The following is a 25,115-nucleotide window of genomic DNA, read 5'->3' on the forward strand; positions in this document are numbered from 1 at the left end:
CACGTTTCAAACTTGATTGAAACTGTCAAGCTTTAATCTGATAAGTATGAATTATTCAGTGTCAGTGAGTATTAGATGAGTGTTGTACGTGTGTTGGGGGAGGTGCACTGCACTACAGAGGCTATTTTTGAAAGTGAAAGTAAACGACGGTGACGGGAGTCTAAAGACAGACGGTGTGAGTTGCGAATATAACGGTTTTTCCTTTTGCTCTTCTTTAACCCATCCGAGTTTAAATAAAACAACAACAACACTGGTGAGTCACTTTCTGCAATATACTTTAATAACCTTTCCTCCCAAAGTCAAAACATACAAACTTTCAATGTACTTTCAGTGTAAATGCAAAAGGAGATACTTGGACGTTTGGCTACTTAAAGTTCTGATTTCATATGTTGTCCAGAAGAGTTTTGATCAACTATCTGAGCTGAGCTGTGTGTAATTCTTCTTTCACCTTTTGTCCTCAGTGTGAGCCATGGCCACTGCCACCTGTCAGCTGTCTGAGGACCAGTTCCTCTGCTCCATCTGCCTGGACGTGTTCACAGATCCTGTCACTTTACCCTGTGGACACAACTTCTGCAGGAGCTGCATTGATCAGGACTGGGCCGTTGAAGCCACGTGCAAATGCCCTTACTGTAAACAAGTATATAACCCCAAACCAGATTTAAAAAGTCAATATTTTTATCTCTGAGATGGCAGAGCAGTTCAGACGATCTCAACTCAAACACAACAGTAGTTCACAGCGGCAAACGACAAGTCCAGGAGAAATATTTTGTGATTTTTGTACCGATCCTAAATCTAGAGCCATGAAATCCTGCTGGTCAGCCTGGCCTCCTTCTGCCAGTCTCACCTGGAGCCACATCTCATGATAGGAAGTCTGCGAGGACACAAACTCGTCCCCCCCCCAAAGAACCCTGGAGTGTGAGGTAAGCAGAGCATTTCCTATGTGTGAATATGTACTATTATAGTATTACAGTATAGTACTATACACTGATCACGTGACATGCACTCAGAGATAAACATCTAGCTTCAACTGCAGTATTTTCTATGTGTAGAACAAACTGACTATGTGCTGCTATTGTCATTCATTTTGCCTCGGCTTAATGAATAATAATAATGCTGATGATGATGATAATAATAATTCATTGTAGAGCTAGAAGATTTATCACAATTATCGTTTGGAACTATAATAATAATAATAATAATAATAATAATAATAATAATAATAATAATAATAATAATAATAATAATAATAATAATAATAATAATAATTAAAAAAAAGTAGTGTAATGTCTAGTAAAATGGTCTATTCATATTTGCATTTACAAACACATTTTAGCACATTCCTGATACATTATTTTTATATTTTGTTAAATGCCACAGTGCTTTATTAAAGAACATATCATGTAAAAACGTGATAAACTTTCCATCTGTAGTCGCTGGCAGGTCAGGACCGAAATGACATAACACTCTGGACACATTCAATACAAAGGACAAACCACATTTCAGAATGAGTTTAATCAACTCATTTAGAGGTGCAATCTTTATGAAAATATCCTCTGAAAATTGTTATCAACATAATCTTTGTTTTTCAGTATCTAACCCATTATTCATCGTAGTGATTCCGTCGAGTGACATTTTACGTTGCATTATTAATTCACTCCACACCGGATGGCGGGCTACTTGCTGCTCTGGAGTCGACAGACAAAAGCAGGCTGCATCTGCACTGTTGGCCCTCACAACCACATCCCAGTACTTTCACACAGTGTCTGGCCTAAGGACACGACAGCAGAACGCCAGAAACCAACCAGACCCACGCTGCTAAACTTGATCAGACGACATTGGTCATTTTCAAATTTCTCTGGCCACAAACGTAAGAGTTAACTGACCAAAGACGCAGCACTACAGCTCGAAACATCACAGCTTTGTCACGGTAACACATTTTGGAAGGCAAACACTTTCAAGTAATATTGAAGCTACAACAAAAACTTGCTATCATTGATATGTTGACTGAATCTATACAGCTCAAATATTCATGCAATACAAAAAACAATAATATGGCAAAGATGTTCCTTGTAACACAGAAGACAAATACAAAAAAGCAATATGTCTAAGTATCGTCATTACAGGCCAAGCTGTAATTATCACACTCTTCATCTACATCATACTCTTCCATATCATGTCAGCGTTGAGAAATGTCCAGAATGATTAATACTTTATGTCCCATCTTCTTCTTCTTTCCTCAAAGGTTGAAGAAGCGCCGTCGAGAACAAGCGCCGAAACCCAGGAAATAATCGCGGCGAGACAACACACCGTCCAGCAACTGCGCCGATTGATGGAACTCAACAACAAAGACGCAAATGCAGAAATTGCACAGAGCGTCCAAGCCTTCACCGCTCTGAAAGATTGTGTGCAGAAAGACCTGGACATCGTGGTGCAAGAGATAACCAGGAAGAGGAAGACCACAGAGGACAACGCAAAGGGCTTCATCGAGGAGTTGGAGCAAGAGATGTCCGTGCTCAGAACCGATGGCACCGCGACCGCCACGAGAAACTGGTCCAACTTGAATATTCGTAAACCGACGTATGAAGGGACAGCGGTGAGGGCCATGGCGCAGCTGGATCAGAAACTCGGTCTGCAAATGAAAGGAGCTTTTCTCGCCGACTTGCAACGCGTTCGAAAATACTCCGTTTATGTCATGATCGATCCCGACAAAGTGCACCCCAAGTCGACCAATCAAACGAAAAGCGGCAGCGATAGTCGGCCTGAATGCAAGTGCGTGCTCGCCAGTCAATGTTTCTCCACTGGTAAATGTTATTTTGAGGTAGATGTTAAAAGCAAGTCCAAGTGGGTGTTAGGCCTGGCTAAGGAGCTTCATGTCGACCGGGTGGTAGCGTTGAGCCCACGAAACGCGTACTGGGCCATAAGTATGAGGAATAAGAGCGAGTGGTACGCAGGATCCGAGCCTTCAATGCGGCTGGCACTGAAGTCCAAGCTGGAGAAGGTGGGAGTGTTCCTGGATTACGAGGAAGGCTTGGTGTCCTTCTACGACGCCGATCAGGCAGGTCTGATTTACACCTTCACCGGCTGTAATTTCACTCACAAGGTCCACCCGTTCTTCAGCCCGTGTCAGAACGATGGCGCACAACTCCACACGCAGCCCGATTCGTCCTGTGTGCTTCAGTAGAGAGTCGTGTAATCCCGCCATTCGTCCAGGAGTGGTCCACCCCCATGTGGTCATCTGGTTTCAACGTCCATCCAAGTCTCGATGATTTATGGACTTCAAATCTCCAGGATGTGTTTTATTGTCATTGTGGTGTTGGTATTTTGTGTGTTACATTGAAATGTTGTTGTGAAAATAGCAATTCGTGTAGTATAGTTGGCTTTTGGATGGTGTTGCATAAGTCAAGCTCATTTAACACAAAAATAATAAATTAACCATATACTATTATTGTCCAAATGGATGTTTTGTTACGTTAAAATAACCACAAATACTTGAGTCCGTAAGTGTTTTTTGGGGGGTTTTAACCGCTATTATTTGGCTAATTCCAACACAATAACTAATATAATTCTACTTCATATGTAGACAATCAAATCTGTTTCACTGACAGGTAAATATGGCTTTGGCCCACAGAAACAAAGTGTTAGCAATGTTCCTGAAGATGTCAGACAGTCTTCTACTCTGGCAATGTTCAAATCTAAGCTAAAAATAGTTTAGTTTAGCTGTGCGTTTGACTGACATGATTTTCTTTGCACTCTTCTCGTTTATGCCTTAAACTGTTTTGTGATTTTTGTCATTTCTCTGATTTTAATGATTTTTTTCCTGTTGTGTGAAGCACTTTGAATTGCATTGTGTGAATGTGCTCCAAAAATAAACTTTGCCTTGCCAGTCACCTCCAGAGTCTCGCTCTAAAACCTTCAAATCAAGTTAGAAATCTGGGGGTAATAATGGACTCAGACCTGAACTTTAACAGCATCAAATCAATAACATCAGCAGCTTTTTAGCATCTGAAAAAACAATGTCAAAACTAAAATTAGTGTCTAAACCAGACTTGGAGAGACTTATCCACGCGTTTGTCTCCAGTAGATTAGACTATTGTAACGGTCTGCTCATTATGCTGTATTTAGTATATTTTATTGATACATTATTTGTCAATTCATATGCTTCGAAATTCATTATAAGGGATTTATTTGCGTTTCCCAACCAGGGGTGCGGACCGCTCGAGGTACTTGGAATGGTTTCACATTTTACAAAGTGAAATTCAATAAATGAAATTGAAAACGTCACTTATAATACATTTTACATCTGTTTTGGAAGGTTTTGGACAAAACTATTAAATCACACAAATGTATTGGTAATGATTGACAATCTACAACCACAGTCCTCCACCAGAGAGAGGACACACTCACAAAACTAGCAAAATGTCAAACACACACTACGGTTTCTCTTATTGGATCTACAGACATTTTTGGTGTTTGAAGTCAAAAAGAGAAGTGAAAAGCTGTTTAATATGACAAACCACATCAAATGCATGGATCATATTTAGAGAGATGCACCAGGGCACAGAGTCTTTGGCCCACTGTGCCTGTCCCCTCTGTCAGAGCGTTTGTGCACTTACTAAATAATAATCATCTTGCACTTTCTATTGGTCCTTCATTTATGAACTTTGTGTGGTAGAAGCTCACTAGTGTTTGACCTTTCCTTGCCTCGAGCTCTGCCCCCCTGAAACAGGCTCTACCTTCTCTTTACAGACCCTCCTGGCTTGCTTTGATTTCTTTATTTGGTTTTGCCTGATCACTTTCTGTTCTCTGTACTGTTTCCTGAATAAATGCTATTTGTTTTTTCTGTTTGTTTGTTTTTTGCCAATTAAAAAAAGAGATTAAATAGATTCATAATTTGAACAATAAATCTTGAAATCATCTCCAGCACGTGCTTCGCGACCCCCACTTTGGGAACCACTGCTCTAAAACACACAAACGATGGCATTATTGAATACACAGTAAAAATAAAAAAAAAGATCCATGATTTTCATCAATAATACACTTCATTTGTATATATTAAGATAAGATAAGATATTCCTTTATTGTCCACACATGGGGAAATTTCATTGTTGCAACAGATACAGAGGAAAAGGACAGATAACTTATAGGAAGTTTAAAAAACACTTAATAGAAAAACTCTTATAAACAAAAAATCCTATAGACAAAACCTCTCATTTCCTAATAAGGAATGGAGGGGGAAAATAAAGATAAAATAAAATAAAAACAACTAGGGTAAGACAAGATAATACTAATAATAATGGTTATAGTTATAATAATAAATATATGCACATGAATGTGACATTATTGCGTGTGAGTACAACAGTAATTGCACATGAATATGACGATATTGCACATGGTTAAGTCAGTATTGCACATGGGTCAGTTACACGTGTTCAGGACTAACAGTGTTTGTTGTAAAGTCTGACAGCAGCAGAAGGAAAGACCTGTGAAACCTTTCCTTCACACAGTGAGGGTGGATCAGTCTCTCACTGAAGCTGCTCTCCAGAGCGGACAGAGTGTCCTGCAGGGGTGAGACTCATGGTCCAGCATAGATGTGAGTTTAGCCAGGACCCTCCTGTCCCCCACCTCCTGCACCGAGTCCAGAGCACAGCCCAGGACGGAGCTGGACTTCTTGATGACTTTGTCCAGCTTCTTCCTCTCCCTCTCTGTGATGCTGCTGCTCCAGCAGGCCACACCTACAGGAGCTGATGCCACCACAGAGTCATAGAAGGTCTTCAGGAGTGGCCCTGTCACTCCAAAAGACCTGAGTCTCCTCAGGAGGTAGAGCCGACTCTGGCTCTTCCTGTACAGTGCGTCTGTGTTATGAGTCCAGTCCAGTTTGTGGTTCAGATGAACACCCAGGTACTTGTATGAGTCACTCTCTCAATGTCCCGTCCCTGGATGTTCACTGGTGAGGGGGCAGTGGGGTGGCGTCTGCGGAAATCCACCACCATCTCCTTGGTCTTCCCCGCGTTGATGAGGAGGTGGTTCCGCTGACACCAGTCCACAAAGTCCTGCTCCAGTCCCCTGTACTCCGCATCATCGTCGTCCGTGATGAGTCCGATGATAGCAGAGTCGTCAGAGAACTTCTGCAGGACACAGCTGTCCGTGTCATGTCTGAAGTCTGCAGTGTAAAGGGTGAAGAGAAAGGGCGCGAGGACAGTGCCCTGGGGCGCCCCCACACTGCAGGTCCTGGTGTCAGACACACAGTCCCGGGCTCTCACGAGGTCGGTCTGTGAGGTAGTCCAGGATCCACTCTGCCAGGTCATAGTTCACACCAGCCGTCTCCAGCTTGTCCCTCAGGAGCAGCGGCTGGATGGTGTTGAAGGCGCTGAAGAGATCGAAGAACAGGATCCTCACAGATCTGCCAGGCTTTTCCAGGTGAGAGAGAGAGCGGTGCAGCAGGGAGATGACGGCGTCCTCCACTCCAATGCCAGGCCGGTATGAAAACTGCAGCGGGTCCATGGCTGAGCTCACGGTGGAGCGGAGGTGGGATCGGGTGGAGTGGTGAGCTGATGGGCCGAGGCGGAGGTGTGAAGAGGAACACATTTTATAACAGACAATAAACAGTTTCCACTAGTTAATATACGGAATCAAAAGCGAAAGTGACTGAATCCAACATGGCGTCGACCGAGACCAGTCCCTCTGATACAGCTCAGGCAATAATTCTCTCTCTAAAAAGCCTTTTTTTTCATTGCATTACAGTTTGTTCCACTTCACACGTAGTATAGTCTGCTAAGATAGTGTTGACCATAAAATAAAAATCCTAACCACAAACCCTAACCCATGACCCAAACTCCTCACCCTAGGTTTTTGTAGTGGTTGGGAGACGAAGGGGGAAAAAACGTAATCTATAAATTAAAAAAGTTTAATCCCGCAATTAATTTAGGGTCGGAGAGGGAGTCGAACATAGTATCTCGTGCGCCTCACGCGCGCGGCAGCCGTGGATTCTTTAGCTAAACAGCCCTAAACAGAATCCCATTCATTTCCTATGGTAGTGCTAAACCACTACGGATGTAATATACTTTTGGCCAGCGGCGGCGCTGTGGCGGGAGCGCGCCATGTTTGAATGCAGAGTGACGTCATTCATTCAATGTGACCGGGACAAGTTTAGCACTAGATCTGCTCCTGTTTTCACCTTCTTATGGACATTTTACTGCCCCAGAACACTCGTATTTTGTGGCATTTATAACGGGCATTTGAGGACGTTTTCAGGTAAAGTTCGTCTTGTGTTTTGCACTTTTGAAACTGTGTTTTTAGTCACGTAAAATCACTGCTACTTCCATGTCTCTGTTGAACAACTAACGCGACTTTTCTGTCAGTTTTGTGTGATATTCAGCCCTGTTAAGTTAAACTTTATTACATTTAAAGGTTTGCAGTTGTGCAGTTTTATTTAAGGTGTAATATTACGTCATCTGTGTGTTGTGTTGTCTCTTATTGTGCATAAAAGTAGTTGTAGCATCAACAATTCATCACAAGTAAGAAAGACTTTGTTTGTCCCACAATGGGGGAAATGCCTTCACTTAATGTTAATGTGGAGGACATTCCACAACTGTTACCTAGCAACAGACTGTAAACAAGAGCCAAAATGCATATGAATGACTCAACAATTATGTTGATTATGTTGTTCCTCTCTCCTGTCCTGTCCTCTGTCCTTTCCTCTCTCCTGTCCTCCTCTCCCCTGTCCTCCTCTCCCCCATCCTCCTCTGCCCTGTCCTCCACTATCCTGCCCTCCTCTGTCCTTTCCTCTGTCCTTTCCTCTGTCCTGTCCTCTCTCCTGTCCTCCTCTCCCCCGTACTCCTCTGCCCCGTACTCCTCTGTCCTGTCCTCCTCTGCCCTGTCCTCCTCTGTCCTGTCCTCCACTATCCTGTCCTCCTCTACCCTGTCCTCCTCTGCCCTATCCTCTGCCCTGTCCTCCTCTCTCCTGCCCTCCTCTGTCCTGTCCTCCTCTGCCCTGTCCTCCTCTGTCCTGTCCTCCTCTGCCCTATCCTCTGTCCTGTCCTCCACTATCCTGTCCTCCTCTGTCCCGTCCTCCTCTGTCCCGTCCTCCTCTGTCCTGTCCTCCTCTGTCCTGTCTTCCTCTGTCCTGTCCTCCACTATCCTGTCCTCCTCTGTCCTGTCCTCCTCTGTCCTGTCCTCCTCTGCCCCGTACTCCTCTGTCCTGTCCTCCTCTGTCCTGTCCTCCTCTCTCCTGTCCTCCTCTGCCCTGTCCTCTTTTCCACCCACTCGTGTCCCCACCAGCTCTCCTCGTGAGCCCTTGGGTGAGTATAACTACATAAATCGTGTGTTCTTGGTTTGTGTGGAGTCACACAGAGTCACACCGTGTAGAGGAGCAGTCACTTCTGTTTCATTTCATGTCTTTTCCTTTAGTAGTGGCTGAAGAGGACGCGCTGGAGAGGACAATGTTCAGCATCTCCGTCCAATCAACACGTGGATGTGTGTAATGTGTCTGTAACGCTTTAGCTCCATTTTGGATGTACCATGTGTTAAAAAGGTTTGTCTTTTATTCCAGCCGTGTCTGCACCAGTCGCTGCTGAGCTCCATCATCCTCAGGTTTACAGAAGTTCACACACAGATGTCCTGCCATGAAAGACACTTTGGGACACGTTCTGTCCTGTGCATGAGTTCAGTTGTTCCTGACCCTGTTCAGGTCCTGCTCTGAATTCATGCATTTGTGATGAGAGTAAGTCATATTATCTGGTGTTCAATATGAATGAGTGAGAGCTTCTTCTGCTCATTCACACCAACATTGCTAAATAAAACAGCCATATAAACTTACTTATGATATAAACAACAGGTCAAATGTAAGTGTGCGTTGTTACTAACGGCTAAATATGACTCATTATTATTCTTCTTCTCTTACAGCAGCTGCACAGTCCAAACAGACTGTTCTGGAGGAACCACAGGACGGTAAGAGCTTTTACTTGTTGCTTATTCACTGTAAGATCAAAGTTGATCAAACGTATCATACATTTCTTTCCTCTCTTCAGCTGCTGCAGATGTGCTGCCCCTTAAGCCTCCAGTGCCACTTCCACAGGAGCTGAGGTTTGTTCTGGCCGAGTCTGGAAGTACTTCAGCTCCAGGTCTGACATTTTAATAGAATAATCTAAACAAACATAAAGCTATATTGTGGTGTTTTAGTTGTTTCAGATGCAGCTCGTCCCACACATTCTGCATCTGATGCTCCTGGAGAAGAGAGAACCCAAAGTGAGTGAGCTCCATGTGTGTCTGTGTCTGTCTCAGTCAAACCATCACAGAGTGAACAGATGAATGCTTCATGCTCCATGTGTGTCTGTCTCAGTCAAACCATCACAGAGTGAACAGATGAATGCTTCATGCTCCATGTGTGTCTGTCTCAGTCAAACCATCACAGAGTGAACAGATGAATGCTTCATGCTGACTGTAGTTTGACAGCCAGCGCAGTGGTTCTAAATGTGTGTCATGTCTTGTATTTCACGTGTTGCTTATCACTAAAACATTCATCTGTTTTGTTCTGTAGTTCCTCCTCCAGTGAAGCTTCAGCCGCAGTCGTCACAACAGGCCGCCTCCCCCTCCACTGCCCCTGAGCCAATCAGCCAACAGCACGCTACACCCGACCACAAAACTACATATTTATCATTACATCATCATCACATCAGATTATTAAATGCCACATCTTCACTCAACATCAGCCCGAAAAAGCTGGAGCAAACACAGACACTCTGGCAGCACCACAACTCTGCCTGTCGTCACCACGACACCTGCCACGCCTCCTACAGCTCTGACCATCACCGTCTCTTTCTCAGGATGCCCTGAGCAGCAGCAGCAGCCCTGAAGAAACACCACCTTTAAGGACTTTGTGGACACAGAGTTCTTCCAGAGGGAGCTGGAGGCCACAAGACAGAGAGTGGAGGAAAGGAAGCAACAGAAGAGGAAGAGAGAGGAGTCACCTGCCCCAGGGAGAACGTGCAGGTTCTGCAAACTGGTGCTGAAGCAGGCCCTTACAGTCACACATCCACAGATACTTCCCTGGACTGTATATATCTGTATATTTATTGTAAATACTACTGTAAAGTAATGAATGCTGTCTGAAGTTTAAATAAATGAAACTTAATATTTCTGGTATTTTCCCTGTCAATAAATATTCTTAAAAGTACATGTTTTTTTGTGTTTTCTTTCCAATATAGCAATACAACAATATTCTTTAAATGATTGAGATATCATATCATTAATAATATGAGTAAATGTTTTATTTCTCTGCAGAACATAAACTGAACACAATAGTACAGTTCAGTGCTGCAGTGTTAGAGATGTGATAGTGTGACCTCTGACCCCTGCGGACTAAACTCCCTGTTTCTGACCCACTCCAAGTTTATTCATGCAGAAGATGTGACGTGGGTTAATCTCTTAAGGTGAAGCAGAAATCACTTTTTGTGATCAATTTGTGATTTTATTAATATTGCAAATCAGTCCCAGCAGCTGCATGTGAGTCCTTCTCATGATCTGACCTTTAACAAGTGCAAACTGACACACCAACTCATAAACTTTATACATTTAAAGTTTGAACTTATAAACTTCATATATTTAAAGTTTTGATCCTTTGAAACGTTCCTCTTCTTCTGGGCACAGCAGGATTTGAACTCGGGTCTCTTGAGATGAATTTGTCAATGAACACGAATCTCTGCATTCTGATTGGTTGGCCTTCATCACAGTGGCACATGGCACACAGGCTCATTCTGATTGGCTGGCGCTCTATGCCCACTATCCACGGCTGGCCTCCGCGGAACCGCTTTGCCAACTATTCTGAAGAGATAATGCTGCGAGACAGGAAATCTACCTAGCATGGGATTTGGGATTCTGTAACTTCCGAATTCTGACTTCCGTGAGTAAGGCGTGTATGATCTAGTGCTGACCCTCCACACGGCGTCTGCTGCTGGACTCTCGGCTTCATCGCTTTGCTCTGATTAAAGCCGCGACTTACAACGGCTCCAACTCAACACAGCCGAAGGTAAGTGGAGCATGACATTATATTTGTACAGGAATGTGTTTCATTCACTTATATCCAGCCTTTAGGCCAGCGTTTTAGCTTGTTTGTAACGTTAGCTAGTCGGCTAACGCTACACACCTAAAACAACACCGCAAATGAAATGAAAACTCTTTTTATCGGCTCGACTGGATGTGAAGTGAATTACTGAGAGTGTGTTTATACTATTATTTTACACATTTATTGCTTTTTATGAAAGATATACGCGTTTTTACCGTTGTCCCAGCAACAACACATCGCTTTACGCGGTTAAACCCCACGAGTCCGAAGGTTCGCCGAGGTGTCTATTTTGCCGCGGCGGCTGAAACTGCTATGCTATTTCGTGCCGCGGCTCCTGAAACTGCTGGGCTATTTGACCGCGCCGCCGGAGTTAATTAATTAATTGATAATACGATAAGGAGCTCAGGCTATGCACAGAAACAAGTCGGTTATGGAAAATACGTGAGTTTAATCATAAAAAAGTGCATTAACACTAGAAAAGTCTTAAAAGCCGGTGTGTAGGGCAAAGGGAGGCGAGGAGAGCCTGCTGCGCGGACACACACCTTTGGACTTGTGAACCTTAACATTTCTGAATTTTCCGACTAGTGAACCTTCGGACTCGTGGGCAGCCTCCCTTTACGCTGACGTCGTCATCCGTCAGTTTGCGAGGGGGAAACAACACCTTAACTACCGCGTGTCAAGTGGTTACGCAGAGCATTTGGAGCATTAGAAAAGCGTCGTTATGAGATGAAGATATCACACGCTGGGCTAGAATGTTTTTCGAGGTGGGCATATAGTCTTAAGTGCTGACATTTGAAATGAAGTAGCATCATGAGCTAGTATCAGCAGAGAAAAGAAATCTAGGTTTATAATAAACAATAATTATGCTAACTAGGCCTACATGAACAAACCGTTTATAAAATGACGACTGAAAACGTAGCGTAGGAGTGTTTTTCACTCCTTTCATGTGCTTCAGAGATGAAAAGAAAAATCATAGTTCCTTATGAAATACACTGAACAGTAACACTCCCAGCATTGAGAGATAACAAAGAAACTGTTGAATTACATAAATCATGCGATGGAATAAAATAAACGGAGATAAACCAAAGTGAAAGTAGCTTCGCTGAGATGAAGCCCATGACACAATTTCTTTACATTTGATTCAACTCTCATATTAAAGGTCTGTTTTTTAAGTAGTGCAAATACCAAATAAATAAAACTATTGCCCTTTATTTATATAATTTGATAATGTTGTCCTTTTAGTGAACGGACCCAAACCACCATTTTTAGAGCCAATACTTTCCCAGGAATGTTGTGTAGGAGCATTGCGACCCCTGCTGACCAATTTGTGCCATGACTAAAACATATTTTGTCTCCCAAACATTTTTCATCAGTGTTTTTGTTGTGTGTCTCTTGAAGAAGAAAACGATGTGCTCTCAAATGTCTCTCAAACCCGCAGCATTGAGAGATGCCTGCCGTGTGGGCTGCGGCGTCATGAGTTTGAGTCCGGCGTTCACCTGTTTGCTGCATGTCATTCCCCAGTCTCATTCCCATTTCATGCTGCACTGTCCTGTCAAAGCCTACAGACCAAAAATCCTCTGGAATTAGTACTCAGATTGTTAAATACAAAAGATCAAACATGACTGTCCCACTTTAGCCTCATTCACACAAACACATTTAATTGTTTCACTGTATGTTCATGGACATCTTTTTGCCAAAATGTTTAATATAAATTTGTTTAAAAGACTCTGGGTCAGACTGGTTTGATACTGTCGGTCCTCACCCAAAGCCAGAGCCTCTTACACTGTCCACATTCTTATAGAAACAGCAATGATAAGGAATTGACAAAAGTATAAGTTCTTTATTTAACACTATTATTACTTTAAGTCTTCTTTTTCTGTGTTCATAGCAGATCTAAAATTCCATCAGAAGAATGGGGTTCACTGTGACCAGTGTGGAAAGACATTGAGCTCTGCTTCTGCACTCAAGAAACACTACCAAACCCATACAGGAGAAAAGCCATACAAGTGTGACCAGTGTGGAAACAGTTTTTCTACAGCAGGTGCTCTCAAGACCCACTCCAGAATCCACACTGGAGAAAAACCTAACACCTGTGATGTTTGTGAGAAGGCATTTTCCCAGTCAAGCGGCTTAATATCACACATGAGAATCCACACTGGAGAGAAACCTTACAGCTGTGATGTTTGTGAGAAAGCATTTTCCCAGTCAAGCACATTAATCTACCACATGAGAGTCCACACCGGAGAAACACCTTTTAAGTGTGACCAGTGTGAAAAGGCTTTTAGAACATCTTATAAGCTCTCGCATCACTACCGAACCCACACAGAAGAAACACCATACAAGTGTGGCCAGTGTGGAAAACAAATGTCTACAGCAAGTGCTCTCAAGACCCACTCCAGAATCCACACTGGAGAAAAACAGCTGTGATGTTTGTGAGAAGTCATTTGCCCACTCAAACACATTAATCTCACACATGAGAATCCACACTGGAGAGAAACCTTACAGATGTGATGTTTGTGAGAAGTCTGCTGATGAAGGGTGTTTACAGTTTTAGTTGTGACCACTCTTCTTTGTATCCTTTTGTTAGCTGATTTAAGCTCCCTCACTGAGTACCTGATTAGCATCAGAATGGCCAGGGTTTCTCCCGCCCCATGGCTTCAAGACACTATTCTATATGACAGGTATGTTGAACCTTAATCTTCCATTTCTGATCAAAGAGCCATTCTCTTTCTGAACAAATCGCCTGTGTAGGACATATGTGTCCAAAGAGACCATTAAAAGACATTACCTTTTCATAATTAAGAAGAATGTATCCCATCCTCCATGGACCAACAACACTATCTTCACCCCCCCCTCTTTGGGTCAACACCTCTGAGATGTGGAATCGTCCACTGTAACAAATCCTCTTGTTCTGCTGGATGGAAACTTTCTCAGGAATAAGTCCTTAATAACTGTATTTCACATTTAAACTGACTTAAAGGTGGAATGGACGATTTTTTGGCGTCAAATCAGAGTCCATTCCCTCGTGGCGTGGACTGCCGATTAGTCATGCCACGTATCAATCATAGAACGCTTCTACGGCTCACCTGCAGCCTTGTTCTGGCTCGTCCCCAGGAGAGAAGCACGCGTGCGATGCGATCCGTCGCGCTAATAAACAAATCCTGCGTTAGTTTAGTTTGCCTTAAGAACTGTTTGAAATGTGTTTATGTCATATTTAATGTACTTCCTTAATGTACTACCTGCTACTGATGTGTGTTCATTGACATTGTTGTAGTATTTTGTTATGGTTACATGTCATTTTGCTGGTTTCAATTATGGGCGCGGCGCGGTCAAATAGCCGCGTAGTTTCAGGGACCGCGGCATTTCCCTTATAGCCTCATGGCTAACCTTAACCCTAACCCTAACCTTAACCTGGCGCGATCTAAAACTGCGCTAAAACGCGGCCAAATAGCTGCGCAGTTTCAGGAGCTGCGGAGGAGCCGCGGCGCGCGGCCGGCACAAAAGTAACATGGCAGTTTCTGCCGCGGCTCTGCAGACACTACCTTCAATTATATTTGTCCAAATTAGGAATATGTTTGACTGAGTTAAAGGCACGTCCACTCTAGGCCACACCTCTAAGGTCAGTAAAAAGACCATGCTCGATCCTCTTCTCTTCTTGACCTGAACTTCTACCAGGACACACCAAGTCGTAGACCCCAGGGGCCCCTCCCCATCAAGGAAAGGCTTCCATTGTCTCCCACGTCTCAGCACCACGCTGCATCGTTGGACACGTCAGAAGTCTTCGAGCGCTAAACTCTGAGCAAAGTTCAGCGCCACAGACCGCTCTAAGGACCTCAAAGATCTCTGAGGAGGCCTTGATCCACATCTGAGCCTTCTCTTGGACACGTGAGACCTGAGAGTGGCTGATATTTGCAGAGTGGCATTAAAGTGAGGTTCCATGCAGATTAATAAAAATAAAATAATCAAATACTTTTCACTACCAGCATTTATTTGAACTAAGTTCAGGCATAATTTGTGTAATTAATACGTAGTTAATTATTTTTGTTTATAGACATTTTTATTTATCTTTTTTCAGAGTTGTAATTGTCAGTTAATGAATCGAGTACTCCCCTTTCTGAAAATGATACTTCAAATGGAGCCATTTTCAAATAGGAATCTGAACATTAACTGCTGAAAATCCTAGTCCCAGAGGATTTACATTACATACTGGTGCAGCTGTGTGAGGAGGATACGAGAGATATACCCTATATAATGGTGCTGTTCGTGTGATGATGCATATGTGGAATACCGAGCGGACTAGGACTTATTTATCAAGATTCCCCTTTAATTTATAACTCAATTGAAATTACTAACAGCGCCACCCTTTTATGTTGGGAAATTGGACAGAAGGCACACAGTTTTGTTTTACATTGAAGAGGCAGGAGATGTTTTCATTAGATTAATTTATTAAATAAGTTATTTCACTTTAGCGTCTTTGTTCAAAAGACAAGTGCAGTTAAAGACATTACATTTACAATAAAACAATTTCCCCTGTCCCTCTTGTTCACACGTTATAGAAGAACAGGAACAAGCAAGACTAGGCAAGACTACAGTTCAGGTTCCTGCTCCCGAGGCAGAACTAAAACAATAAGAGCTGTTAGCATCCAAATGACCGCACCTCAGAATAACAAGAAGAGATCCCTCAAACCTACCCCTGCTAGACATTAGCTCAGGTCAGTAGGCCCAAGGTGCAGCGATCCAGTCATCTTCTAAACTTCCTAGCAGGGCTGCTAGCCACCACATGGCCATTGTGCACAGTAGGGCGCTAAGGGAGTCCAGCGACAGAGAAGGCTCAATCCCCCAGTGCTTGAGTCTGGCTCTGGGGACGTCCAGTAAAAGCTGACTTGTTGACCTTGTTGCTTGGATTACGAGCAGACAGGAGCTCAGCCAAATAAGGTGGTGCCAGGCCATTTAAAGCTTTAAAAACAAAAAATTTAAAATAAATTCTAAAAGAAACAGGAAGCCAGTGAAGAGTAAAAAGAACTGGGGTGATGTGCTGACGTCTGGGTGTGTTGGTTAGAAAACGCAACGCAGCATTTTGTATAAGTTGAAGGCGGCTGAGGGCGGACTGGGAGACACCGACATAAAGTGCATTGCAATAGTCTAGTCTTGAGCTGATAAAAGCATGAATAGTCCTTTCAAGGTCGGTGCGATTTAAAGAAGGCTTGACTTTAGCTAAAAGACATAACTGATACAAATTTGCTCTAACCACACTGTCATTGGCATTGGACAAAATACTCTACATTGCTCTGTTTTCATGTAATCTCTTCCTTAGGATGAACCTTGTGTTCACTTTGTGTTGTCTGGTTTAAAATGAACAGGAATGTTGTGTTGTCCAAAAATTCTTTGCAGTTTCTCCAATAATCCAGAGAAATAAGGGACAGACACGCCATTTCTTCTTGGTTCTGTTTCCCTTTTGTCCCTTTTGTCCTGCTTCTTGGTTCTCTTCACTTTGTTGAGAACCAGAGCGGGGTAACCATAGGCTGAGCGGCCTCTGAGCTTGTGGCCATTATTTGGGCTCAGTGTTGTAATGTTCTGATCACCTCCAGGTGGTGCTGTAGTGGTACTGATCCGTGTGTGTAGGTTTCTTATACTCTTCTATCTGGAGTTTTCCGTCCTCCCCTCTGATCGTGGAACTATCAAGAAAGGCCAAGCGGTTCTCCTTAGCATCTTGATGTTCAGGTCCACAGCATTGATGTGCTCTGAGAAGGCTTCCAGCTCTTGTGTCTTGATTGTCACAAATGTGTCATCCACATAACCGTACCAAAGACTTGGAGTAGAGCCTGAAAAGGAGGTCAGTGTCTTCTTCTCAAACTGCTCCAAGTACAAGTTGGCCACGAATGTCCCCGGAACTGAAAGTATGTGGTGTTCAGGCAGATGTCTAGTAGTTTGCAGATGTGTTCAGGCGTCTGCTTGGTCCTTTCTTGTAGTTGGTGTCTTCCTCAGTCTCGTCCTGTGTGAATGAGGGATTACACTTATTTCTACCTGTAACATTGATGTATTATTTATAGTTAAATTAAAGGAATAATGGACAATAATTCGCATGCGCACTCCCACCGTGCGGACGCACAAAAAAGCCTTGCTGTACGTGTTTTTTTTTATTAGCGCGACGGATCGCATCGCATCTTTCGTCTCCCGTAGATTTCCGTCTCTTCTGAGCAAGCTCGAACTGTCTTTCTCTATCTTAATTTTGTCCTGTACACTGAGGGAACTATATTATGATAGATCCATGCGCTTAAACACAGGCAAACGTGCTGCTATACTGGGAGGAGCCAGAACGAGGCTGCAGGTGAGCATTCTATGATTGATACGTGGCAGGACTAATCGGCAGTCCACGCCACAAGGAAATGGACTCTGATTTGGCGCAAAAAAATCGTCCATTCCACCTTTTAATTGTTTGCGGTCTACTTTGTACAGTTTACCATAGAGTTGCTCTGATCAGAATCAGAAAAGATGTATTGCCATTGTCAATGAACAGAATTCACAAACAGGAACTTGCTTTGGTGATTCAGTGCAACATAAAACAATGAACAATGATAAAACAACCTGTATAAGTCAAAACAAAAAACAATTAAGATAGATCGATTGATAGATATAGTGAATTAAAAATTGATCCCCGTTTAAATTTGTTTTATTTTCTCACCGGATGTGACGGAGTGTAGCTCCACCCACTCTTTTGCCTTCGAGAGCAAACCTCCTCCACACGGCGTCTGCTGCTGGACTCTCGGCTTCATCGCTTTGCTCTGATTAAAGCCGCGACTTACAACGGCTCCAACTCAACACAGCCGAAGGTAAGTGGAGCATGACATTATATTTGTACAGGAATGTGTTTCATTCACTTATATCCAGCCTTTAGGCCAGCGTTTTAGCTTGTTTGTAACGTTAGCTAGTCGGCTAACGCTACACACCTAAAACAACACCGCAAATGAAATGAAAACTCTTTTTATCGGCTCGACTGGATGTGAAGTGAATTACTGAGAGTGTGTTTATACTATTATTTTACACATTTATTGCTTTTTATGAAAGATATACGCGTTTTTACCGTTGTCCCAGCAACAATAGACTCCTGAAGTTGAGGGGAAAGTTTTTTTGTTTTTGTGTTTTTTATTGATGATTTCAATGAATACATCCATTCTTGTGAAAGTAGGCAATAGATGGTTAACATACGTACAAGAAGGACTAATAAGGATTAGTAATGAAAGTGAAAGTAAATAAATAAAATGTAGTCAAAGAGGAGAGAAGAGTTATAGTTGAGTTGATTGTCTCCAGAGGTTCAGTTCCAGGGTGTTTTTCACTCTTTTCTTTCATGTGCTTCAGAGATGAAAAGAAAAAGCATAGTTCCTTATGAAATACACTGAAAAGTAACAAAAAAAGAAACACCCACAGCATTGAGCGATAACGAAGAAACTGTTGAATTAGATAAATCATGAGATAGAATAAAATAAACGGAGATAAACCAAAGTGAAAGTAGCTTCGCTGAGATGAAGCCCATGACACAATTTCTTTACATTTGATTCAACTCTCATATTAAAGGTCTGTTTTTTAAGTAGTGCTGCAAATATATAAAATAAATAAAACTATTTCCCTTTTATTTATATCATTTGATAATGAGGCTGAGCAAAATAATATCTGTCTGTTTGCCGTAACTCGACCGAAAAAACTAGCCCACAGAAAATAAAAATCAGCATTTTGTTAAAAAAAAAACGGCAAATTATTCTATTTTTCAAGTATTTCGCAGAGTTACCAACCCGATCTTCCCTGAAGCGCTGTGTAAAATAATTTTATAGCGCTGGTGAACTTCTTTCAATCCAAGGGACAAATAACATGTTGTGCAATGCATGTGCGTCAGACCAGGCAGGATTCATTTAAATTTGACTTGCGCATTACATTTTGGGAGCCCAGCAGCGTCATCACAACAAACATGGCGGCGCCCGTGTCCCCCGCACGTTCCCCCGCTCGCCTTCGCTACCAAAATAAAGGATAACGGCGTACAAAAGGTCAATTGAAATATCTTTAAAAATCTGGAGATTTAGTCTCTCGATCGGGTTGATAGAGACGTTTTCCAGGGGGGCCCCCCTATCTAAAAAAGTTAGGCCCCCCAGCAATTTCAGGGGCCCACAAGCGCGCGCGGCGTCATAAGAACAAGATACATTTGTTCTTTAAAACCTCGTTATTAGCATGTAAAACAATTTAAAGTACTTTTATCTTTTATTTTAATATGAAGGAAGAGCACAAATACTGAATTCCTATAAACCAGAGATCATGAAATGAAATATTCTGAACCATAATCTTCTTTTCAGGGAACAAATCAAGTATCAGTATTGTTAAAATAGTAGCTTGTAAGAGTTCTTTTAAATACCAAAGCGTGTCAAATAAATACCCGTGTGTATGTCAGACTGATGCAGGGGAAAGGTGTGTCCCACAGTATATTGAGTATATACTACCTGTCCATATCATTCTTCTTATAATCCATTTCTTCCCCCCTGTTCATCTTTCACTTTTAGTTTTTTGGTAGTGGGGGTTTTCCCCCTTCAAGATACTTCCACATTGACATTGTTCCTAATGTGCAAAATCACAGCTTTTGTTGCAAACAACTTTAAAAAGACTGAATTGTGGACTGAGTAGAGATTGACGCTCGACAACCTAGATATCACTTTTGGCGCAAAATTAGACCGGGCATTTCCGAGTACAACCGAACGCGACACGAACGCAGCGGCCAATCAGACCCCCGCTTTCATCAAAATTGGATCACGGACACCGCTCGGCCAATGAGAAGCAAAAATACTGCGAAGTGGCATGTCTGTCAAAACGAAACCGATTTTTTTTTTCGAGGAATTTCGATACAGGGGCACGGCGGGCCCCCTCCTAATTCAAACCCCATGCCTGCCCACAATTTGAGGGCCTACGGGCCCCGGGCCCCCGTCTATTTTGCAGCCTGCAGCAAACAATTTATTTGGGGTAGCCTGAGGCATCGTTAATTACGTCCCCAATTGCTCTTTTTACATCTTGACAAAAAGTCACGTTTTAGAAGGTTTGAGTCATTTCCATTCTTTCTTTGATATGGATCAACAGGAGATAAAGTGGGGGGAGCTTGTGAACAATATTGACCGCTTATGAACACGATGAATAGCTTATGCTCGTGACATTTAAAGATACTAAATGTTTTTGCTGAATGTTCTGTTTGTTTGCTGTTTGATGTTTGCAGACATCAGTCACTTGCCTGTCACAAGACGGTTATGAAGTTCTCATGTGTGAACTGTTGCCCTTTTAGTGAACTGACCCAAACTACGATTTTTAGAGCCAATTAGGCCGCAGTTAGTTTATTACTTGGTTTACGGATCCGCCGCACTTTGATTATTGATTTCTACAATATAAATGAAATAAATTATTATAAAAAAGATTTTATAAAGTACTGCCGACAACGCAAAATATCATTAAATGAAATATAAAAGTGGTATTAAGTCAAAAGATAAGGGTGTGAAGCAATTTTTCCTGCGGCAGTCTGTGACGGAGTCGCTCCGTCCCTGCCCATGGCCTTATTTACAACTTTCTTCCATATCATTATCAGATGACTATTTGCAGGAGTCTTTACACTCACAAAAAATATGCAATAAGCTTCTGATGGAAAAATAAAGGTGTCAATCATGGTGTATCTATTGTGTTATTCGGGTATAAAACGTTTCCATTTTTGGTTTTGCCATTTGATGACGGCCCCTAAGTACTCGTCTCATCTCTGGCTGCACATTTGATGACGGCCCCTAAGTACTCGTCTCGGCTCTGCACATTCGGAGCAGTGTAATTCGCAGCGCCAAAATATGCATCTGATTTTTAAAAACGAGCATGTGGAATGTGTATGATCTGCAAAGACTTTTGCGTTTAGGAGCTATTGACCTCGGAAGTCCAAATCTGTGAATATGACGCTAACTTTACTGCAGTGTGGCTTCTCCCGCTTTCAGACTCGATCTGAGACAGCCGCGGGACTCGTCATGTCAACACAGTGTCCTACATTGTGTCATGCCGTTGTTGACAATCGAGTGACGAGTGATCAATAATTTTAAGCGCTTTGGTTATACAATTGAACACACATTTTGCGATATAAAAACACCTTTTTCTGACAAATGCATCGCATTTGAGAGAAATTGCGTCGCATTTTGCGATTCAATCACGCTTATTCTGAGCCCTGCGCTGTCCTGTCAAAGAGGCAAAAAATACTTTTTAAAGAAAAGTACTCGGATAATAAAAAAGATCAAACATGACTCTCCCACATTCACACAAACACATTTAATTGTTTCACTGTATGTTCATTGATATCGCAACATATTTTTGCCAAAATGTTGAATATAAAAGACAGAGCTCTGGGTCAGACTGGTTTGATACTGTTGGTCCTCACCCAAAGCCAGAGCCTGTTACACTGTCCACATTCTTAAAGAAACAGTAAGGTCCTGTTCCCTTTCATAACACACCGAAGCTTGTGAAAATACTCAACTATAAGTAATTTTGTCAGTAACACCACTCTCGGCAATGATAAGGAATTGACAAAAGTATAAGTTATTTATTTAACACTATTATTACTTAACATTTTCTTTTTCTGTGCTCATGGCAGATCAAAAAGTCCATCAGAAGAATGGGGTTCACCTGTGACCAGTGTGGAAAGACATTGAGCTCTGCTTCTGCACTCAAAACATACTCCAGAAACCACACAGGAGAAAAGCTATACAAGTGTGACCAGTGTGGGAAAAGTTTTTCTACAGCAGGTATTCTCAAGATCCACACCAGAACTCTCACAGGAGAAAAGACATACAAGTGTGACCAGTGTGGAGACAGTTTTTCTACAGCAAGCACTCTCAAGACCCACTCCAGTATCCATTCTGGAGAGAAACCTTACAGCTGTGATGTTTGTGAGAAGGCATTTTCAAAGTCAAGCAGCTTAGTATCACACATGAGAGTTCACACTGGAGAGAAATCTTACAGCTGTGATGTTTGTGAGAAGGCATTTTCAAGATCAAGCAACTTAACATCACACATGACAGTTCACACTGGAGAGAAACCTTACAGCTGTAATGTTTGTGAGAAGGCATTTTCAAGATCAAGCAACTTAATCTCACACATGAGAATCCACACTGGAGAGAAACCTTACAGCTGTGATGTTTGTGAGAAGGCATTTTCAGACTCGAGCAACTTAATATCACACATGAGAATCCACACTGGAGAGAAACCTTATGAGTGTGACCAGTGTGGAAACATGTTTTCTCAAGTAGGTGGTCTCATTAGACACATGACAATCCACACTGGAGAGAAACCTTACAGCTGTGATGTTTGTGAGAAGGCATTTTCAAGATCAAGCAACTTAATCTCACACATGAGAATCCACACTGGAGAGAAACCTTACAGCTGTGATGTTTGTGAGAAGGCATTTTCAGACTCAAGCCACTTAATATCACACATGAGAATCCACACTGGAGAGAAACCTTACAGCTGTGATGTTTGTGAGAAGGCATTTTCAGACTCGAGCAACTTGATCTCACACATGAGAATCCACACTGGAGAGAAACCTTACAGCTGTGATGTTTGTGAGAAGGCATTTTCAAGACCAAGCCTCTTAATAAGACACATGAGAATCCACACTGTTGAAAAGCCTTAGTCTTATCAGATGCATGTGTTTTCATAATGCCAATGTTCATGTTTTACGATAAATGAGCTCGTCATATGGACACTGTTTTTTTTAGAAAAACAGGAAGTTTTGACTCCCACAGTCATTCGCAATCTAGTTTGAAAATGCAGATATTTATTCTACTCTGAGTAGGCTGATTAAGGGTCTTTACAGTTTCACTTGAGATTACGCTCCTTTGTATCCTAACTCTAAATGGCTATCAAACCCTTTTGTTAGCTGACTAGCTCCCTCATCACTGAGTACCTGATAAGCATCAGAATGGCCAGGGTTTCTCCCGCCCCATGGCTTCAAGACACTATTGTATATGACAGGTATGTTGAACCTTTATCTTCCATTTCTGATCAAAGAGCGATTCTCTTTGTGAACAAAATGGCATCTGTAGGACATAGTGTCCAAAGAGACCATTGAAAAACATTACATTTTCATCATTCAAGACATGGAAGAATGTTCCCCTCCCCCCATGGACCAACAACACTGTCTTCACCAAACCCCCCTCCCCCTTTTGGGTCGACACCAAATGGGTCCAAGGACCTGACCCCTGTGGAGAAGAGGAATCGTCCACTGTAACAAATCCTCTTCTTCTGCTGGATGGAAACTTTCTCAGGATTAAAGTCCTTAATAACTGTATTTCACATTTAAACTGACTTAAAGGCGTAATGGACAATTTTTTTGGCGATTTTAGAACTCAGGCGGAAGTGCGCATGTGCCCTCCCCCGTGCGGACTGATACAACACACATGTGGATTTGTTTATTAGCGCGACGGATCGCATCACATGTGTGATCTAAACGTAACTAAATCATGCTTTAGTTTAGTTTCCCTTAAGAACTGTGTTTGAAATGTTTTTATGTCATATTTAATGTACCATCTCATTATCTGCTAATGATGTGTGTTCATTGACATTGTTGCAGTATTTTGTTATGGTTATGTCATTTTGCTGGTTTAAGTTAAATTTGTCCAATTAGGAATACGTTTGAGAGTACGTTCACTCTAGGCCACACCCCATTCACCCAAAACTACCCCAAAATAGTTCCAATTAATGATTAGGATCGGGTTTGGCAATTTAATTTCTCTGAATATGCATTGGACATTTTTAATACAAATATTTTGGCTAAAATATGAGAGTTTTTTTCAATAACCTTTAGGCTTTGTCAACCTTTCACTCACCAATGCAAGTTCCTAGTCTGCGATTTTTGTTCACTGACTGTTTTCTACAAGGTCTTCTGATTCTTTATTCACACATGTAAATAGATTTCCGTGAAGGGAGTGTCTACAGAGCCGCGGCGCGCGGCTGAAACTGCCATGTTATTTTGTGCCGCGGTTCCTGAAACTGCTGGGCTATTTGACCACGCCGTTTAGACCGCGTGAGGTTAAGGTTAGGGTTAGGGTTAAGGTTAGGGTTAGCGTTAGCCATGAGGCTGTATGGCAGTGCCGCGGTTCCTGAAACTGCCATTTGACCGCACCGCGGCTCTGCAGCCACGGCCTTCCGTGAAAATATTTGTGGCCAGAGGCAAGAGGTACCAGAGATGCAAGTCAAGATGGATGAGGCACACCCGTGCCTGCCTGTATGACACATCATCCAGGATTGGAGCCAACCTGTCTTAATCCATGGTCCTTGTAGTGTGCTTGGTCTGCATACGAACAGTATAGAGGAAGTGGTGCTGGCACGTACTTGGCTTTCAATATCGTGTTGTGATACCATCATGTGTCGTGAGTAGTATCAGGGCAATGTATCCACCACCTGGAAACGAGGAAGATTTTGTATTTGTTACATAAGTTCCCACATCTTGATTAATATGTACAATAAATATCTTGCAACAAAATAAATCTCACTCTACTGTTTTCTAAATCTTGTATTTAATGTTTTTCAATTGCATCAGCTTTGACTGGTGACTCTCAACAGATTGACTGAGTGGTGGTGGTGGTTCAGTCAGCTGGCTGTCCTGCTGCTTGTGGGGCAACTTCTGTAGTTCTCTCAGCAACAGATCAAAGCATTCGTCAACATATTCTGAAAAGGTAGAAATGAGAAGTAAGCAAAAATCATTTGATGCACTGTCTTCAGTTTAGGTAAAATTACAAATTCATGGATGTAGAAATTACTCTTTATTACATGAAAAAAACCTGGATGAAGCGGTAGAAGATGGATGGATGGATTACATGAAATTTTTTTTCCTGAAATGGTTATTTTTCATTGTACATATATAGAAGTTTAGCAGATTAGCTATGAAAGCCACAAACAACATATCCACAACCTGATAGACAAGACAGTGATGGCAGTGACCACAGGTACCAGTGAGGCCTAGCTAATTATAAGAGTGGAGCAGTTATGATAGGTGCAAGGGTTTCTT

The 25,115-nt window shown here is 42.3% G+C and overlaps 1 protein-coding gene and 2 pseudogenes across 1 annotated transcript; all 3 read left to right on the plus strand.

The window, feature by feature from the left end:
* Window positions 1-459: 459 nt before the first annotated feature.
* LOC140348504 (nuclear factor 7, ovary-like) lies at window positions 460-3,205 on the plus strand (annotated as a pseudogene).
* A 5,665-nt stretch (window positions 3,206-8,870) lies between these two features.
* Window positions 8,871-13,613, plus strand: LOC140348505 (uncharacterized; annotated as a pseudogene).
* A 4,114-nt stretch (window positions 13,614-17,727) lies between these two features.
* Window positions 17,728-24,563, plus strand: LOC140348821 (uncharacterized). The gene is made up of 2 exons (XM_072434923.1): window positions 17,728-17,889; window positions 21,702-24,563. Exon 2 carries the CDS (start codon window positions 21,723-21,725, stop codon window positions 22,737-22,739), a length of 1,017 nt encoding a protein of 338 aa, XP_072291024.1. The 5' UTR covers window positions 17,728-17,889; window positions 21,702-21,722; the 3' UTR covers window positions 22,740-24,563.
* The last annotated feature ends 552 nt before the right edge of the window (window positions 24,564-25,115 follow it).

This window comes from Eucyclogobius newberryi, unplaced genomic scaffold (assembly GCF_026437365.1).
Source record: "Eucyclogobius newberryi isolate DKJ021-1_F unplaced genomic scaffold, fEucNew1.0.hap1 SCAF_7, whole genome shotgun sequence".
Classification (NCBI taxonomy): domain Eukaryota; kingdom Metazoa; phylum Chordata; class Actinopteri; order Gobiiformes; family Gobiidae; genus Eucyclogobius; species Eucyclogobius newberryi.